The 21,117-nt window shown below is 41.4% G+C and overlaps 1 protein-coding gene across 1 annotated transcript in view; it reads right to left on the bottom strand.

Annotated features, from left to right (window-relative positions):
• Nucleotides 1–21,117, bottom strand: part of TMCO3 (transmembrane and coiled-coil domains 3) — a 63,472-nt gene that overhangs the window by 28,019 nt on the left and 14,336 nt on the right. The window contains exons 3-7 of the mRNA XM_045007304.1: nucleotides 9,485–9,664; nucleotides 7,024–7,215; nucleotides 4,970–5,098; nucleotides 1,849–1,941; nucleotides 239–425 (exon numbers count right to left, since the gene is read on the bottom strand). Coding sequence (XP_044863239.1) covers nucleotides 239–425; nucleotides 1,849–1,941; nucleotides 4,970–5,098; nucleotides 7,024–7,215; nucleotides 9,485–9,664 — 781 coding nt within the window. The remainder of the gene's footprint in view (nucleotides 1–238; nucleotides 426–1,848; nucleotides 1,942–4,969; nucleotides 5,099–7,023; nucleotides 7,216–9,484; nucleotides 9,665–21,117) is intronic.

Below are 21,117 nucleotides of genomic sequence, written 5' to 3' on the forward strand. Positions count from 1 at the left end.
TATTGTGTTATATCTGAATTCATGTTATATCGGGTCGCGTTATTTCGGGGTAGAGGTGTATTATCAAAATAATATTCTAGGCTCCCCATCAAGTTAGTACATTACATAATAATGGCAATGCTCTCTTTTCTATTTTGTCTCATGTCACTAGTATGATGCTCAACCATTTTGAGAATTTATTACAGATATTTTGAATCAGCACCGTCATTGGGACAATCCATATCTAAATTGCACCTACCTTCTTTATCTCCTCGAGCACTCCCTACAAGGAATCTGGACACTAGGGGTGTGCTGGATAAGGATAAACAAGTAGAAATGAAGACACTCTGTGTTGGTCTAATCTGTAGTAAATGTCCCCATAGTAAGCCAAAAGCAATCATCAGAAGCGTCATGTAACAGGGTCCTTGCAAAGATATCTTCCACACCTTGAGGATAACACACAGTTAGATTTGTATTGTATAACCTGAGGGTTATTCTCTCATTGATGAATGTTACATTGGTTTTCAACGTGAGTAGTAAAAGAGATCCATGTGATTTTGGGCTGCAGAGTTATACCATAGAAATAATAGCCCCTCACTACACAGCTCTGCTGAGACAGCACCTGGTAGACTATGTCCAGTGCTGGGTACCTTATTAGATGTATTAGACAAACAGGAGGGAGTTCAGAGAAGAGAAATGAAAATAATTAAAGGGATAAATGGCTTGACATGGTAATTGTTGACAAATTGAACTATACAAACACCACATAGGCAGAGGACTTATTTAGCATGATGCTAGGAGTAATGGGATAAAATAAAGAAAAGGAAAAAAAGTTAATTATCAGGAAAACCCTCACAAATATGAGAGCTACCATGCTATGGAACAGTTTTTAAGAGAAACCCCATCCCCCAAAATTATTTAAAACTAGACAGGACAAAACACTAGAAAATATATTGTAGTAGGTACAACTCAATCCAGCAATGGCAAGGTATGGACTAGCATACGGTTTAATAGGCCTTCATCTTTAACATCTGTAATTTATGAGTGTCTATAATTTATATAATTAAACTGAGATACTCCTATCATTGTCCACATATCAATAAAATAGACCGCCTTTTATGTGATCTCCCTGACTTTCAACCATCAATCTAAAACAAACATAAGCCATGCAAAATGTGTCTTTTTAGCTATTACTGTTATTTGTATTACTGTGCTAGTTTTAATAATTTTGCAACAGTATATTTTCTATTAAAATTAATGTATCTTAACCTTATATCATAAAATCAGCTGCAGTTCCTGACTCTCTACATTAACAAGTCAACTTTTCTTTAACATATTTGTCCCTTTTTTTGCTGAAGTCTGACTATCTCAATACATAAATTAGGTTATACTATGGTACATGTCTAATCAAGGGCCAACAGGCTCTAACAACACATTTCATCCAGTACACTTTATGTTGTAAATCCATCATGTGGCATTTACCGTAATACATTAAACTATGCCTTGCAGGACACATGCCTGCTTCACAACATTGTGATGTCTACACCTCTACAACTAGATTCAACATCACAATATAATATAGTTGGATTGCCCTGCAGTAAATGTGTCTTCATTTCCTAGAAATCATGAACTGTTCTGTGAAAATCAATTTGGATATTAAAATAGGCACTAGGATAACATTTTCTGCATTCTTTCTCCTCCACCCCCAGTATCTGAAGAAAGAAGCAGAGATATTTCTCTTACTTTTAAAAATCATGGTCAAACTACATTAAGATATATTGGAGACAGGCTTTTAAATGCTGAAATATAATTGATAACTTCAACATCACCAATCAAATCCTGAAATGCAGAAGTTTTATACACAAATACCTTTCTTAGCCTTTCAGGGGAAAACTCCAGACCAACTAGAAACAGAGTGAAGAACACACCAAACTCTCCCAATGTTTCCACTTGTACAATAGACTGCAAAATAAGAATATAAAATGTTCAGTGTAGTCTGCTTATTATAATATAATATAATCACATCTACATTACTATTTTAGATCAGCACTACCCAAATTGTGGTCTTTGGAACACTTACTGGTAGTCATATGGTGCTGGTTCTCTTTGTTCACAACTATTTCTGAAGGTGGCCAGGCTCTCTTTTACAATGATGACTTACAAACAAGAAGGAACCTGCCTACCTGCCTCTTTTTAGGGGCTGTTGCTACATAAAGAGTGGTGAAAAGGGAACAAGAGCTGTCTTCAGGAGCCACCAATCACCATTAGGAGACAAATGCCCCAAGGAGTGGAAAAAAATAATGAAGCAGCTGGTGAACATTTCCAGAGGAGAAGGAAACCAACCATCAGGGAAGCAGGTGCAGACCAAAACAAGGGGACCAGGTGGCAGAGATGCATGTACAGGGTGCAGCAAGAGGAGAGAAGAAGAATAGAACAGATGGTAGGAAGAGATTAAATGAAGAGCAAAAGTAGGTATTAGTTTTTTTCACAAGTGATTGAACATTTCACATTAGACAGCTAAAAATACATAAATACTTCCTTGTAGCGAGGACCGCAGTTACTTTGAAAAGCGATATTGGCATGTTATGTGACTGGGAACAACAGGCGTGATGGCCCGCGCAATCGCACATAGGTGGTATTCTGCAAGACAACCTCTCTATTAACATGTGTTGCACACTATGGAAATTACAGTGGACCCCTGATTACTGATAAAGATGTTTTAGAACCAAACAGTCAAATTTTTAAGCATGTGTCTACTGTAAGTACATAGACTTTTTTTAAAAAAAATTACATATTCATTTACTTACCTACTCTCCAATTTTCAATCCCTCACTTATTGGGCAAAAAATCTCTCTTGGAAACTGAAGTTTTGCATGCTTAGTCTGCAAGTGGACTTTTGCTAAGATTGGCTGAAATGAGTTTTGTCACTTTTGTTTGTATTCTTCTAGGTATGCATGAAGGAAGATGAAAACTGGAGTTTAAGACACGTTCGTTTTTCCTCCAACACATCATTTTATCGATAGTTTGGTGGGACTTAAAACAATCTTCTGTTCTCTGCTATTGCTACAATGGTCCCTAAACTCCCTCCCCTGCTTTGTCCTCACAGTTTACAGATTACCTGTGACAGATGAAGCAAGAGGGAGATAACTAGACAGTCAGTGACAAATCTTATGCTGAGTCTGATTACAAAATACATTAAAAAAAATTATTCTGTGTCTTTGGCTTTCTGCATAGCAAGATTTCAAAGCACTCAAGTTTGCAGAGGCCAATGCTGAGCATTGCTGAAAATCCCACCCGTAACATTATCAGCCTTCAGTATTTGACAGTGATTATAAATAAATGCACTAATATAATTTTGTTAGAACGTGACAAATGCATGACTAATTGCAAAAAAATTAATTTAAAGGTGAAGAGACCAGTGCCATTATTTAGTGGACATACTTTGTTCTGAAAATGTAAATGATCACTGAAGTCAATGGGAGCAGAGTTAAGCCAATGCCAAGTACTTTTGAAAATACCACCCATAAGTTTATTTTCATCTGTAAAGTTTTGAACTCTAAAAATGTTCAATGTATTTTGCCTACAAAATGAATTCGTAACAGTCCTCATGTGGTTTGCATTAAATACTTCTTCAGTGTTTGTAAAGCACTTTGAGATCTTTTGATTACAATTCCATAGATCAATTTTTACTCAACTAATTTCCCATTTTATAGCGGGGGAAACAGGCCTAGAACTCCTGTTTACATAGACAAGAATTTCACACAGTGTTTATTTCTCTGGTGTTTTTGGCAATAATCCTGACAGATTTAAATTTAAATTAGAGATTCTAAAAGGGCTGAACTTGATAAATTTGTAAATAAATGCCTATTAATTGCACTTATTGAATATGGATTGATGTCTCCTGAGCTAAATGTACATGAAGCCAAAGGCAGTCCTAAATCACCCCTCAGGACACACATATCTCTGATGTCTTTATAAGGGAGGGAGCGTCTGCCTAGCTACTATATTGCTTTGCAGTGCTGAATATTTTCTCTGCCTATAATTCATTCCAATAGACTCAAGTTGGTGTTCTTCTCTCTGCTATTCATAAGCGCTGTGGTTGCATCTCTGTGATCACTCTGCCAACTCTTTGCCTTTCATTGCAGGGAGAAAATGATATAGTGACAGCAAAGTGGAGAAGGCAGATGCCTCTCTTCCCGTAGCAACACCATCACCACTTAATACTTCTCAACAGTTAGAAGATTCAGAGCAAGAGAGGTAGATAGAAAAACAGGATAAAACACCATCACTGATTATGGGGAATTGAGAGATGTTCTCTCTGCCTCCCCAGACTAAAATCTGGCCTGCCTCTCCCTTCCTCCTAAAGGCCACATCCTTCTCAAACTCAGAGGTGATAGCATAAATAAATAAAATTCACCAACCTAAGAATTATTTCACGCTATCTTATTCAGGAGAAACATGACAGATCACAGGAGAAGACTTGAAGAAGAGCTCTACGTAAGCTCAAAAGCTTGTCTCTCTCACCAACATAAGTTGGTCTAATAGAAGATATTACTTCATCCACCTTGTCTTTCTAATATCTGGGGACCAACATGGCTACAACAATACTGCATAGATCACAGGAGAGCTCCTGAGTAGGAGCAACTATAATACTGAAAAGTAGGGTTTTATTCCAACTGCACAGGGAAACAATTTCTCAGTGTAATTAGCCTAGAGAAAACTCCCTTTCTTTTATTTAAAAAAAGTAAGTTTCTATCCTTCATGGGGATGGAGAAAACTTGAAAACATGAATGAATGCTAAAGGATCTGAAATCAGAAGGCAAATAAAAAGAATACAAGTCTCTTGAAAATCCTATGATTTTCTGGGGCCTCTCTCATGATTTTTGAACAATGGAAGTTGGCAACAGTGTAAAACTTAAAAAAATGATTAAAGCAACCCTAAAAATGAAGGCAGATATAAAAAAAAAATACAAGAGTCTCACTCTCTTACCTTAATGCTGTTTAATCCTGATGGTCCCAAGAGTACTCCACAAATGATGTACCCAAACATGGTTGGCAATCCTATCATTGTGCACAGCCAGCCACATGGCAAAGATAACATTCCTATGGTCACAATATCCTAGTGTATAAAATTGAGTAATATATTAATATAAAAGTAATGAGGCAGTTGTGGTGAAATTAATGGCTATTCCCAACCTTAAAGTTTGGTGGCAATGTAAAAATAAATTTATACAATATCATCCATCCACAGAGTTCAAAACATGTTACAGATATGAATGAACTGAGCCTCAAAACTCTTATGTAGTAAGCATCACCACCACCACCACTTACAGATTAAGAAACTGAGGAACAGAGTTGTGTTTTGTAAATTTAATAGACATTGCCTGTTTTTGCAACTGAGATGATAAAAAATAATTTTTTAACCTGTATTTGATAAAGGTAAGAATTGGAGATATACCAATCTCCTAGAACTGGAAGGGACCTTGAAAGGTCATTGAGTCCAGCCCCCTGCCTTCACTAGCAGGACCAATTTTTGCCCCAGATCCCTAAGTGACCCCCTCAAGGATTGAACTCACAACCCTGGGTTTAGCAGGCCAATGCTCAAACCACTGAGCTATCCCTCCCCCCCAAATATATGTTTCTGTATATTAGCCACACAACTCTGGAAAGCGGCTCTCAGCATATCAGTCAGAAAGAAAGATCTGACACACAGATCTGTCAGTGATATGCCAAAAGTTTTGTCTCTGAGGACTTTTAATCCTGCCATGTCTCTCTTGACCTTCCCAAATGAAGCTTCCGTAAGAGAGAAATACAAGGAAATATTGAAGAGCTAAATCCATAATAATAAAAAGTATCAGTCAGAAGTAGCTCATATTCCAAAATGAAAAACAAACCAACTGTAGCAAAAACATTCAAAATGAACAACAAGAATGCTAATGAACCATGTATATCAAAGAATTAATATCTGCGATACTAATGAGAGACCTTCCAAACTGGTGTATCCAAAATACAGAAACATTTACATATAAACATTCTAATTTCTGCAATTTCTGGATTCATCAGTCTAGAATTAGTCCCTTACAGGAGAGGATGGCGGGGGTTCATGCAGCGAAGTCTTCACACAACTGATCTCAAAACTGGCCAAAAATGTGGCAAAAAACATGGCCAAAAATGTCTCAGTAGATACATTAAGTGTTGGTCTGGTGAAAAAGTATAGAAAAGACTACAGGTTTGCATCTCTGATTCTATCCAGGACTCCCCTCTCACATCCCAAAAAGGAGGCGGTCCCAGGCTTTCATACTACAAACTCTAAATCAGATAACCTTTGCATCTTTCTTTGCCCATTTCTTTCTTCTAATAATTTAGCTAGAGAAAAAACAAAGGAAGTGTTATATCTCCTACCGGAAAGTGAACAGACAGAACAGAGTTTCGTACTTCTTGCAAAAGATTCTGCACCACCACCACAGATTCATTGGAACTGCAAACTGATCTGAAGATTGAGGGTCCTGGAACAAGAGGATGCTCTAAGACCCTTTTAGGCAATGGTTCACAGTCCTGATGAAAGGGAAATGACTCACTATGAGGGAGGAAACACAAGAAATGTGTGTTTGGGAGAGACAGGGCAAGACCAAGAATCCTTTACACCAAAACATCTGGTGCATGTTGAGTGGTGGTTCTGCTAGAAACTCACATGATGAGAATAACTGATATAAGTTTTCCAGACTGGTGGTATCAGATTGCAGAAAATTTTGATTTTAAACTACAGTCTTGGTATGTATAGTACAAAGGGCTGAAAGAAGACTAGTGTTTTTGCCTTGTCTGAAGAAATGTTTTAAAAATGTTTAAAAGATTTGATTTTAAAAAGTTAAGGGCTGATAATAGTGTTCTGGAAACATGTAAAATACATTCTTTTCCTTATCTTCAGGAAGATCAAGTTAAACGCAACACTAAGTTTTCAATAAAGGAAGAAGGGTGGAATTTGAGAACTTTTCCATTTACTAGATCACGATATATACTTATTTAGAGTATTATCTAACAATTTACCTTTATGAAATGGTGATCAGCACGAGGGATGGTTGAATCCCTGGGCTTGGTAAGTATATACTGATTGTTTTGGGAATCAATAAGCATGCTAAGACCCAGGTCATCTTCCACTTCTCTTTTTGAAATATTTCTCTTGGAGTCTGCTTCATCTTCTTCCACCCTTAAAACTGCTTCAAAGTTAACACCTCTCACCTGGCAGAAAGAAAGCATTTCTCAGTAGAAAAGTAAATATTCAAGCCTCAGACTGATATTTTTACACAATCTGCTTTTTATATAACAAACATAAACAAGTTCAAGTACTGATTACCTATTGAGGGTTTGTTGTAATAAAGTTAATACAATTAGGAATTTAGGGAATACAGATATTGATGGGGGGCAGACATGGATGGCACCGGAGTGATGTCAGTGTTGGAAGGGAGGCAGTATGGCCTAGTGTATAATGCACCAGACTGGAATTTAGGAGACAGGGTTCTATTCCTGGCTCTGCCATTGATCTGCTGAGTGACCATGGGCAGGTCACTTCACTTTCCCTGTATCTCAGTTTCCCCATATATAAAATGGTGATAATACAGATCTTTCTAAAGCGCTTTGAGATTTACAGATGAAAGGTGCTATATAAGCACTAGGTGTTATTAATTTAAAAGTGAGTGTTGAGGACTCTGAACATCTAATGGGCCACTTCTGGATTTTGTCTCCTAAAGGAGTATTTATTGTATGTGGATTGTACATGACAAAGTCCTATTTGCCTGTTTTGTGTGCGATTGTTGTTATCTTGCATAAGAGGCTTACAAGAATTATTTTCCTTTCCTTTTTATAAGAACATAAGAATAGCCATAATGGGTCAGACCATAGGTCCATCTAGCCCATTATCCTGTTTTCCAACAGTGGCCAATGCCAGATGCTCCAGAGGGAATGAACAGAACAGGTAATCAAATGATTCATCCCCCGTCGCCCATTCCCTTCTAGCAAACAGAGGCTAGGGATACCATCCTTATTGTGTTATCCTAGTTGATTATATTTTTGATGAAAACTTATGTTTAGATTACTGAGTCTCTGTTAATAGTGCTCTTTTCCTTACAAAAGTCTGGTTTGTAGCCCAGGTTTGGTATAGTTACATGTTTTGGTTTAAGAAAAATTTCAAGAAAATACTGAATGCTTCTTGCTAAACTGAAGTGGGGACCTGAGAAGGCCTCGGACTGGTACTTTATTCCTTCTCTCCCACTAACAGGAGCACAGGGAGGAAAAGAGAAAATAAATCATTGGAGAAAAAGGAGCCATTCAACCTCTTGCCAATAAGCAGGAAGGGCAGCATGAAAGGGGTTTGCAGATAAACCTGGCCTCCTTCCACACAGCCTGACTCCATTAGGCTGTACCACTACTAGCAGGGGTAACAGAACACAGTGCTATTGCCAACTATTCCCTGGTCACTGGTGCTCCTGCTAACCATGACCCCCATCTACAAGGATGGGCCAGCCTAGAGTAGAGAATAACATAATGGCTAGTTGCTTCCCAGCAGGGGGCCACCACAAAAGGAGCCTAGTGAGGCCCTGATTCCCTCCTAAAGGACAACTTCCAGTCCCCCATAACACAACTCATGAACTGCACAGACCTTGCGCCAGGAACTGCAAGCCAACAAAAGCCTTTCCCATCAGAACTTCCAAGAGTAGAAGCCAAGGCCAAAAAGCTGCGACCTTATGTTCAGATAACAGGACTGACTGGAGAGGCTCTAAGGAAGGCTGAAGGAAGGCATAGAGAAATGGATGTGTTCTCTCCTCCAACACACACACAAGGTTAACCTGGGGATTGTGTCTTTCCCCCAGTCTCCCACACCCACAGAGCCATTGCAAGTAGTCCAAGAGACTGAAAGCAGATGAAGTCCAAGTGGAAAAAAGCCACTGCAAATGCAACAGAGGTGTTTCATGCCCTTACCTGGCACACTATTCCTTTTTTCGGACTGTGAAACCTAATTTCAAAGGTACTCCTTCTCCCATTATATTCTCAACAAAAATGGAGAGAGAAAAAAAAAATCAGAAATAAAAAAATAGAGGCTAATTTTAACAGGGTGAGCCTGTATTCTGAGAGCCTAGAGACCCCAAATAACACGGGGCTAGAGGACCCTGAACAGTTATGTCAAAATCATGATGTGCAAGTTTGTTCCACAACATAATAGTTAAAAGTGGCAATCATATTTAAGAGACAAAAAATACTAGTGATAAGGGAGATGGCTGAGAGTACCTGCTTCCTGGAAAGCAGTCATAATAGCTCTAAATAAGCAATTTCTTCTGTGGGAATAGGGACAGGAAAGATACACAATAAGGTCAAATATTTTAAAGTTGTCACTAAATTATTACCACTATTTATTACATCTGACATAAAAGTAGCATTAATGCAATGCTTCGTTAGATCTAAAAATGAAAGTATATGAATTAAAAAGCAGAATGATTTCTACAATGTCACTTACTGATTTGTTGTCATCAAAGGCATGTTCTTCTATTTCCTCTTCCAGCCTATCAGCTGCTTTCCTAACATCTTCAAGAATTTCATCTAGCATGGACAGGCTTTTATTTTGATGCTGTATGTTCTTAAGGGCTTCAACCTGATGTTTTTCTGCTGCTAAAAGTTCAATATACTCTGTTTCCTCCTGTTGGATTTTACAGCAAATAAGAATGAAGTTTTTATTTGATCTTTGAACAGGACAACATTCCACCTTATTAATATTAATTTATACTATTTTTTAAACAAACCATTTTACAAGAATTAGAACTTCATAGCAAATTTTATTAAAATAATTCCACTGAGACTTTACAGTTGTTTTTCTATCTTTTATTTGTTACTTGAACAGACTCATCCACCAGTTCTTACAGGTGGGTTCCTCTGTTCTTTTATAACATTTAAAAGCAGTTGGAAATCTGAGGACCAGAGGGGACACCCTAAAAAACTCTCTAGAAGATATATTAATTCCAATGCCACGTACAATTGAAAAAATACACTTTAGCAAGGAAATTAGAGCATAGTGAACTAAAAAGTATGACTTCACTAGCTATTACCAAGCAAACAAATATAATGGAAAATATTCTCAAAGTTTTATAAACCTCTATATAAAATCAGGAAATTGTTAAAAAAAGACCACAAACAGAAAAGACATGAACATGTCAAGTGAGCTTAGAAAAAGGAAGATGAGATTTATAAGCATGCTTTCAAACAACAGAAATTAGCAGGTAAGAAAACATTTCTCTCTTTCAAAGATGCATCCGCTAACCCTTACAGATGGGATGTAGTTAATCAGAAAAAGCGTTTACACTGAGAAAAAGCATTCTAAATAGAGAACAAGATGAAACAAAAAAGGAAGCCTATGTTTGGTTTGGCTGTGACCTAGAGATCCCTTTGCTAAATAAAGTATCAGATACCAACCAGAGAGCCAATTTGTAGCACTTGGAAAAAGTAGAGCTCAACAATCAAGTAGCAGTCTTGCATAAATGGTTGAGGTTCCTGCTCACTCTGTATAAAAAGACACTGCTGCATTATGTGCCCTGATGTCAGAAGGCAATTAAATGCCAGATTTCTTGTGCACCTTTCGAATTCAATGCCTTATGCATTTAGTCTGAAGTATTTTGGTCCCTGCACTTCAGATGTAAGGAAGAACAAAGTGCTGACATCTTGTGATTCAGTACATTACAAATATACTGTTATGGCTTCATAACCAAATTTTAGCTGTTTCTCCTCCTCTGGAATTTCAGGTGCAGAAAGGATAGCAGAACAATGGAAGGTGCAATATTATCTATTGACAGTGCACTAGCACAAATAGGCTCCTGGTCAAGATTATAACTACTAAGAGCTTGGCTACACTTGCAGATGTAGAGTGCCGTGAGTTAAACTAGGCTTCAGAGACCACAGCAGGGAAAGCGCTGCCATGTGTTTACACCGTCAGCTGCAAGCGCACTGGTGTGGCCACATTAGCAGCTCTTGCAATGCCACAAAGAGCAGTGCATTGTGGTAGCTAAAGTGCAAGTGGCTGAAGCATGCATTTCAAATCGGGGAGAGGGTGGAGTGTGACAGGAAGTGTGTTGTGTGTATGTGGGAGGAAGACAGAGTGTGTTTTGGGGGGCTGAGCGCATGTCAGCATGTTGTCTTGTAAGTTCAGACAGCAGCAGACCCCCCTTCCCCTCGTGTCTCTCTCTCTCACACTCTCACACACACACACACACACACACACACACACACGGTTGCTTTGTCCAGGAGCAGATAAGCATGCCAGTTGCCAGTTGAAAGGGGATATCCCCAAATCTGCATGCCTGAAGCTGAGTTCAAAACAATGACCAGAGTGGCCACTTGAGTTCAGGGGATTATGGGACGTTTCCGGAAGCCAATCGCAGCACAATAATGCAACACCTCATCCACACTGACACCTGGGCATTTCAGCCAGGGTGCAGTGAGCTTTATGCTTCTCGTGCTGGTGGATTACCAGGAGCGCTCCAGCTACAGAGTCCAGGCACTCTAAGTGCCTTGCCAGTGTGGACACCTCAGGAGTTAGGGTGCCCGGGGCTGATATAATATGCTCTAACTTGCAAGTGTAGCCAAGCCCAAAGATTGCAACCCTTAATAGAGAAGTACTAAGTAGTTACTGAAACAAGAGATTTAAAGGATGCTCTGTCAACAGGGTGGAGTGATTTCAATCAAGGCCATTTAAATCATGATTTAAATCACCAACTGGAAAGCCTTGATTTAAATAATTGATTTTAATCAACTTTTCTATTTGTACTTGTTATTTTCTAAAGAAAGGTGCGTTTCTCATTGGCTGATATAACCATTAAAACATCTTAATTTACAACTAGAGTCTTTGTACCAAATCTAGTGCATCTTTTTGCTACCTAGGAGGGCACATTATATTAACCCAAATATATGTTTTATTTAAGTAACTATATAGCTTAATATTTTCATATTCTTATTAACTGTATATTTTAGTATGTTAGAAAATGGTGAATGATATATTGCTTATTAACTAATGAACTTTTTCCTCATGATTTGTGTCAAGGTGCATTAGGATGGTAACTGGAATTTAATTAAAAACACAACAGTATATCCAATTTATTTTTATTAAACAAAATAACTTTAAATGTTTTGGATAAATCTCTTATCACAACATGCATCACTTTTACAACTAAATGATTTATTAAACCAGTAGGATTAGCCATAGCCAGTGAATTAATATTTCAAGTCAGCCTTGAGAAAAATTTCAAATATGTCTAAGTGAAAATGACTGAAGCTTAAGTTCCTACTCACCTAAGTCTATTCAAAATGAGAGTCTCCTAAATTACTTAGGCTGACTTATTGTGCCAGATTGTGACTTCAAAAGCTAGATGTTTTGCCCGATTCTTCAAATAGAAAAGTAGCCTTTAACGCAACGTTTTTGATAAAGGCTCATGGATTCAGCATATTTATTTTTAAATAAATGTTTTAAGAAATGTTAATAATACAGAATATGTTAAGGCCTAAACTTAAGTTTTCTTTTTAAAAATAAATCTGTTTAAAATGAAATCTGAATTTGTTATAATTTAAATAAAATAAAGAAAATCCAATTTAAATTTTAAAAAAATCTGAATTTTTCCAAAAGAATTGTAGATTTTTAATCCACCCTCTTGGTCAGAGCACAAAACCGAGTTTCTTTGGGATAGGGAAGAGAATGAAGGTGGTACAGGAAAACATTTTTAAGAGTCTGAGATGCATTAATTTAGTGAGAGCACGTAAGAATTTGGAAAATAGAATGTGATGACAGGCTTCTGCTTTTATTTGGATCCAAAACGCTAGTGACAGCCACTATCTGGACCTTAATGGATCTAACACCAAGACCAAGCATAAAAAATTGTATTGCATGTAGCATGAGACATGAGCAGTTCTTTCTTTTATAGATTACATGTCCTCTGCATCAAGGGGAAAACAAAGTCCATCCCATTTAGTGACAAATCATGAATAGCTTCCTCGGTGTTAATGTTGTGACAACAATCTGTTCAGAGCAACCCTGTCACTTCAGATTATCCCATTAAAACTCTTTCCAGTCAAAGACTAGGTTGTGATGAAAACCTTGGCCTTGGTGTACAGATTTGTTTATTAACATGTTTAGAATTGCCAGAACCCACAGTCTCACTGGCATGATGAAAATTACCCTTTGCCAGATAGATTTTTGACAACGTTCCTAGAGTAAGTGGAGTTGGGGAGGAAATTAACAGCAAATATGGCCAGGCCCAACTTCAATAGCTTTAGCTCTTCTGTCTAGTCCCCTGGTAAAGAATATTTGCACTTTCCTATTTTTCTGAAAGACTGTATGCTTCCCAACCCTTTATAGATCTCGGTTAGAAAGCACCGTTTGAAGGGTAAAAACCTCTCCCAGCAATTCTGGATCTGATGCACAGACACTCTCCTTGGACAGTGAGAGGAATATAGGATGCCTTTAACATCCAGGCAGTTTTTCCTTACAAGAGGAGCAATTCATGCCAGCTCCTCCCCTAGGTCAGGACAAACTGGAGACAAAACAAGTTAGAGATCAACTGTGGTAAAGTAAATAAGGCTATAAACTGAAAACAGAGATTAGCTACATCTGAACCAGGGGTTGGCAACCGGTGGCACACGAGTCGATCTTTACTGGCATGCTGCTGCCAACCAGTGTCCCAGCCGCCACCCCCGCTCAGCCCACTGCCGGCCTGGGTGAATGGAACCCCAGACCAGCACCGGGCTGAGTGGGGCCAGTGGCCGGAACCCCAGACTGGTGGCGGGCTAAGCGGCTCAGCCCACTGGCAGTCTGGGGTACCCCTATCCACCTCCTCAGGATCCCACTCCCCCATCCAAGCCCCCCTGCTCCCTGTCCCCTATCCACACTCCCCGACCCCTGACAGGCCCCCTGGGACTCCCATGCCTATCCAAAATCACCTCTGTTCCCCGTCCCCTTATCATGCCGCTCAGAGCATCAGGACTGGCAGCCGTAAGTAGTACACCCTAAGTAGCACATTCCTATGGGGAGCAATTTAATACACTACACCCAGCCCTGCACAGTCTGCTGACGGTCTGGAGTTCTCAAAATATGTTCTCGCACCCCTTATCAAAAATTACACTACAATTAGCTTAAAACTTGAAAACTTAAAAACTTTGTATATTACAGTAATCGTTAAAAAATGTATAATGTTAATAAATACATTGTTTCATCAAACCTAAGTAATTGTACTTATGTGCCTGTGCTTAATTTGTGTTTTTGATGATTTACCTTCTAAAAAAAAAAATCTTGCATGTCTCGCACCTCCAGAAAGGGCATCTCACACCTCCAGAGGGTGCGTGCACTCCAGGTTAAAAACCACTGCACTAAACTGATAAGATCTGCATTTTAATTTAATTTTAAATGAAGCTTCTTAAACATTTTAAAAACCTTATTTACTTTACATACAACAATAGTTTAGTTATATAATAGACTTATAGAGAGAGACCTTCTAAAAACATTAAAATGTATTACTGGCACGCGAAACCTTCAATTAAAGTGAATAAATGAAGACTTGGCACACCACTTCTGAAAGGTGCTGACCCCTGATCTGAACAGTAATACAAAAGATCTCTGATCACTTGAAAGGCAGTTAGCTGCAACTGCCTCTTCATCTGATGGAGGCAGAACTTCTGTAATATTTATCCAGGGGGGCCATTTACTATTCCACCCATGCCACAGCTCTGCAAATGCCCCAATCCTGCAATGGAGCAGAGGGAGCCATCTGGCAAAGAATAGCAGGTGGGTCCATGAAAAGAAAATGTTGCTTCAAAGCTGCTGCTTTGAACAGACCTAGTCAAAAGCATATGACAGTACGCACACTGCACTGTGCCTCACATTGGATGAAATGAGACACCAGAACACAAAATGGCAGAATCTGTACTAGTATTATCTGCACTTGAAAAATTTACAGACACCTACTAGCCAGAGGACTAAACACCTAGAGATACGCAAAATGAGGATGAGGCCTTTTTCTGCAGTCATATTAGGAGAGCAGCAGCTGTTGAGTCTGAACTTTTCATGAGTTTAAACTTAATCCAGACTTGATGTCTCTGTCTGAAACTTTTAATCAAGGCTCTGACCTGCGAACTACTCCTGACACCTCCCCCCTCCCAATAAGTAGCCATATCCTCCTTTGTCTTTTCTAATTTACATTTTAACCTGTTTTATCCTGTAGAATCTTGATTGATTATGCATGACCATTAAGATCTGTTAATCACTTTGTTTACTTCTGTGTATAAACATTGATGCTCACCCCAATAAACTTGCCACACTTACTCCGAAGCTCTGCTTTTAAGCTAAGGATGTTGTGAGCCCGTTGATCAACGAATTGTTGTCTGGTCTCTGACAGATTTCTGAGCCCTATACCAACTCCGCACAAACTCGGGTGCTGGAGAGGTGAGTAGGACTTGCTTTTTACCTAACAATTTGGGGGCTCGTCCGGGATTCCTTCTGGTGCGGTGCCTCTGTCCAGTGGTCAGACCACTCATATACGAATTGGCAGGCGCCACGGGAGATTTCTCCCAGCCAATTCAATATTGAGGGGTCGTGTACTGGACAGCAGGATAAACGCCAGTTGGAGGGCTCCTGTCAGATACCATGGGTCAAGGGACTAGCGTGCCTCTTGAGAGTCCGCTGGGGATTGTAAATAAGTTATGGAATGAAGGGAAACTCCCAGTACAGACAGGAATGTCTAGGAGGAAGTTGTACACACTGTGTGTAAGGAATTGGACTGGGTATACCGCGGTATTGGCCGACCCGGAGATGAGGTGGCCTTCGTATGGCTCTTTCGAACAGGCTGCCTTAAGAGGAGTAAGGAGCCAGATCGAAAAAGACCATCCGGGACAGTTATGTTACTGGTTTTGTTGGGACACAGCAGCAGAGCTGTGGAAATCTTTAAAAATTATGGCAGTCAGGTATTCTTCCGAGAGTGAACCCCCTCCATGTTATTTCAATGAAGGGTGTAAACCACGGCGTGTTTTAACTCGTCAGTTGGTCCCCACTGCACCTGCCCCTATTCCTCCGCAAGGGGACTCTCTCCAGAGCGCAGAGGGGAATCTGCAGGACTCCAAATTGGAATCTCTGCAGAGGGATAAGGAGGAATTGGAGGGGCACACCTCGGAAGGAGTTTTGCATGGGAGAAAGAAAGGGAAAGTAGTAAAAAGAAAGAGAAAAAGGAAGAATATAAGTTGATGGCTTTAGCTTTTCGCAGTGGTATTCGAGGCAGAAGCCGTGGCCGTGGCAGGGAATTTCAGGGTGCTCGGGGAAGAGGGTCCTGGCAACCCCAGCCATCAGGAAATTGTTTTCAGTGCGGACAGCCCAGTCACTTTAAACGTGAATGCCCCTGGGGACGCCCAGAGGGTCCGGTCGCATCCGCAGATACTTACACCAGGGACGAATACACCGCTGCACCACCAGCCCAGCCCGTTCCTCAGGCCTGGATCAACTACGGGCAACAGCAGCAGCAGCAAACTCAGCCTTCTCAATGACGGTACCCCGGGGGCGAAGGCAAACAATGTGATGGTCTTATTTCCTTAATGTCTTTAGCCGGCTCTTTCCTCACTTTCTCCCCTCCCAGCAAAGAGCCTCGTCTAACCCTTTCAGTCCAGGGACTGCCTGTCTCTTTCCTCATTGATACTGGAGCTACTTTCTCTCTTTTAAATCATGCCCCCTCTCCCTGGCTATCCTCTGAGGTTAAAACTGCAACTGGGGTGGAAGGCAACCCACAGTCTCTGGGACTCACTTTGCCTCTAAATGTTATTTATGCTGATAAATGTTTTTCTCACCGTTTTCTTTTTTCCCCAGCTTGTCCGATCCCTTTGATGGGCCGGGATTTACTCTGTAAGCTTGAGGCTACTTTAACCTGCACTCCTGAGGGGTAGGATTATTGATGACAGTGTTAGGAGATTCGGCCCTAACTCAGGGTAATTGGGAAACCCTCCCCGCCCCTCTCTCCCCTGACCTCACTGACTTGCCTTTAACCCTCTGGGGAATTTCTGACACTGATGTTGGCCTGCTCCTTTCGGCAGAGCCAGTAAGGATTCAAGTGAAGCCCTCTTTAGCCCCCCCGTCAGTCCCCCAATACCCCCTGTCGCTGGAAGCCCGGGAGGGCATCCGCCCCATTGTCGAGGGATTCATTGCACAAAAGCTAGTCCGCCCTCAGCGCACTCCCTGTAATACCCCTATACTGCCTGTCAAAAAGCCTCCTAAAAAGGACGGAGACCCTATTCGTTGGCGCTTTGTACAGGATCTACGGGTTATTAATAACTATGTGGTCCCTCTTCATGCAGTAGTTCCTGATCCAGCTACTATCATCAGCCAAATCCCCTGGGATGCTGAGTGGTTCACTGTTATTGACTTAAAATCAGCCTTTTTCAGCATTCCTGTGCTCCCAGACTCTCAATATCTCTTTGGTTTCACCTGGGAGGGACAAAGTTATGTCTGGCAACGACTTCCTCAAGGCTACAGAGACAGCCCCACGATTTTCAGCCAATGCCTACGCCACGACTTGGAAGGCTTCACCAGTCCGCAGGGATCCACGTTAGTCCTATACGTAGATGACATCCTACTAGGTAACCGCGAAGAAGCCGCCCTCCGCATCGATGGTAAGGCACTTTTATTATACCTACACACCAGAGGCCACAAGGTAGACCCTAACAAGATTCAGTGGGTCTCACAAAAGGTTCGATATCTGGGTTTCCTGTTAACCCCAGAGGGGAGACAAATGGACCCAGTCCGCATAAAGACTATCCAAAACTGCCCTCTGCCAAACACCAAGAAACAACTTCGAGGTTTCTTAGGATTAATTGGCTTCTGTCGACCTTGGTTGCCGTCCTGCGGGGAGTTGAGCAAACCGCTCCACCGACTCACTGCTAACCTTGCTCCTGACCCTTTGCAGTGGTCCCCAGACACGATCCAAGCCTTTCAGTTACTCAAGGACAGTTTGGCCTCCTCCATGTCTCTCCGCCCCCCCCAATTACAGCAAACCCTTTCACCTTTTTGTCCACGAGAGGGGCGGAATTGCTAGTGGCGTCCTTACCCAGCTGAGCGGGCCCCACCATTTCCCGCTTGCTTTTTACTCCCAGCAGATCGACCCTGTCGCTCAGGGAACCCCATCCTGCACCCGGACTCTGGCAGCAGCTGCCCTGCTGATCACAAAGGCAAAGAGCCTGACCCTGGGTCATTTTACCACGGTTTGGACCTCTCATGCCTTGTCAGCCCTTCTGCATAGGGGCACGACCCAAGTCTTTTCGGCCCATCGTCAGCAGCAGCTAGAGGCCGAACTCCTAGAAGACACTAACCTAATTTTTGAAAGGTGTGGGCCCCTTAATCCAGCTACCTTGCTTCCTGACCTGCCAGTCCTCCAGGATCAGCACGATTGTGTGGAAGTAGTTCATAGCATCTTACAGATAAGGAACAACCTGTTTGACGTGCCACTGGACAACCCTGATTGCATCCTCTTCTCGGACGGAAGCTCCTTCTATGTTGATGGCAAGCGTTTCACCGGTTATGCAGTCACCTCTGAATGGGACATTCAAGAGGCCGCCTCACTGCCAGGCAACTGGGGAGCCCAAGCCGCCGAACTCTATGCCCTGGCCCGAGCTTGCCAGTTGGCCGCTGGTAAGACCGTTACCATTTTTACTGATAGCAAGTATGCTTTTACCCTGTACTGGTACCCGCTGCTGAACTACAGTCGTGGGAAAGCCTCGGAGCCACTCTGGTCAAAGGGACCTGGCTTATGCCGGATGGCCGAGCCTGCCTCCCTCGCTCCACATACCCCGTGGCAGTTCGCTGGCACCATGATAAGGGGGGTCACTACGGCACGCACGCCCTTGTGGACACCATCGCTCGCTTTTGGTATGCTCCAGGCATTCAACCCTACTGCCTGTCAATAGTGAAAGCATGCAGCACATGTCAGCGTAATGAACCTGCTCCGCCTCTTAACAAAATTAAGGGTAAAAAACCTCCGCCTGCTGCTCCATTTCAACATCTTCAAATTGACTTTGCACATATGCCAAAGGCTTTTGGGAAAAAGCACCTTCTTGTTTTGGTTTGCCCTCTGACAATAGGGAGCTTAAGCTTACATTGGCTAAATACTGTCAGGAAACAGGGTTAAACTGGCCTCAGGTACTTCCCTTGGTCCTGTTTCACCTTCGTACTCGCCCAACCCGTGTATTGGGATTATCCCCCTTTGAACTGCTCTATGGACACCCCCCTTTCAAAGGCGGGGCGCTACCACGTGCTGATGTTTCACTATTGGGAGGGGATCATATGACCGCGTGCCAGTTTCTCTCCCTACAGGCTCGCCTCCGTACCCTTTGGAAAGCCTCGCAGTTTTCCCAGACCGTGCCGCTGGAAGAACAGATCCACCCGTTCCAACCAGGGGACTTCGTCTGGGCCAAAAAGTTCGTTCGTGGCGATGCCCTCCAGCCGAGGTTTACTGGACCCCACCAGGTTCTTTTAACAACCCAGACTGCAGTGTTCCTGGAAGGACGCAAATCCTGGATCCACCACTCCCACGTCAAGCCAGCCGTAGTGGACCACAGTGACGAACCAGCAGCTCTTGCCACCACTGAGGATACTGCCTCTAACCAGTGGACCAGCTTACCTCTTTCAGACATCAGACTTAAATTGACTCAAAAAAATGAGAGGACCTTTTATTCTGACAACTGTATGTTTTTTATTATGCCTTTTTAGTTTATTTTCTGCTTATGAAGATAATGCTTTTATTAGATATTCCCACGAGGTTAAAACTCGTATTTTAGGAAATAGAAGTAATTGCTGGGTATGTACTCAATTTCCAGTAAATGCAGAACAGGGACTCCCCTTCACACCCATTCCCCTGACCACTGCTAATATGACTTGGATGCCACCAGCTAGAGTAAAAGATCCAGTCCAACACAATCTTACATGGGACAAAACAGGAGTGCCAATTAACAGATATCTCAGGGTAACAAATCAGACAGGATCACTGTGTTTTGTTAAAGAAAAAGGGTCAACTTTTGTGGGAACAAGTAAATGCAACATGTATTTTAATGGCACCGCCTTTAGTAAAAATCTTGGCTTCAAGCCTTGCGCATCCCACTTATCCCATATGTAGATCCCTCACAAGCCTTCAGAGTCAGCTTTTAAGAAACCCTGTGGGTCAGTTTATTCTTTTCCTACTTCAGCCAAAGGCCTTACTCTCTTCGAGTTGGCCCAGGCTGAAATTGCCAAGCGGCCCTTGGCTCCTTAAAATGGGGTGTAGCTTTTGGTAAATAGTTATCCCAAAGCTACAAATGGAGGAATGTTGAGTCTGAACTTTTCATGAGTTTAAACTTAATCCAGACTTGATGTCTCTGTCTGAAACTTTTAATCAAGGCTCTGACCTGCGAACTACTCCTGACACCTCCCCCCTCCCAATAAGTAGCCATATCCTCCTTTGTCTTTTCTAATTTACATTTTAACCTGTTTTATCCTGTAGAATCTTGATTGATTATGCATCAAGATTCTACAGGATATAGAATATTCTACAGGATATACAGGATTAACAGAACCATTAAGATCTGTTAATCACTTTGTTTACTTCTGTGTATAAACATTGATGCTCACCCCAATAAACTTGCCACACTTACTCCGAAGCTCTGCTTTTAAGCTAAGGATGTTGTGAGCCCGTTGATCAACGAATTGTTGTCTGGTCTCTGACAGATTTCTGAGCCCTATACCAACTCCGCACAAACTCGGGTGCTGGAGAGGTGAGTAGGACTTGCTTTTTACCTAACACAGCCATGAGTCAAGAAGCAGAAAGTCACATCCTCACATTCCTTTTAAATTATATCAAAACAATGTAATATTGGGCTATTAAGAAGGTGCCCCTCCTAATAGTACCAACCATCACCAGATAAGCAAGAACAACTAGGAGTCCTTGTGGCACCTTAGAGACTAACAAATGTATTTGGGCATAAGCTTTCATGGGCTAAAACATTCTCAAGAGTTGATAAGCAGGGAGGAAAAATCACTTTTGTAGTGCTAATGAGTTCAATGTAATCAAGGTGGCCCATATCAAACAGTTGACAAGGAGATGTGACTATCAG

This window comes from Mauremys mutica, chromosome 1 (genome assembly GCF_020497125.1).
Source record: "Mauremys mutica isolate MM-2020 ecotype Southern chromosome 1, ASM2049712v1, whole genome shotgun sequence".
Lineage (NCBI taxonomy): Eukaryota > Metazoa > Chordata > Testudines > Geoemydidae > Mauremys > Mauremys mutica.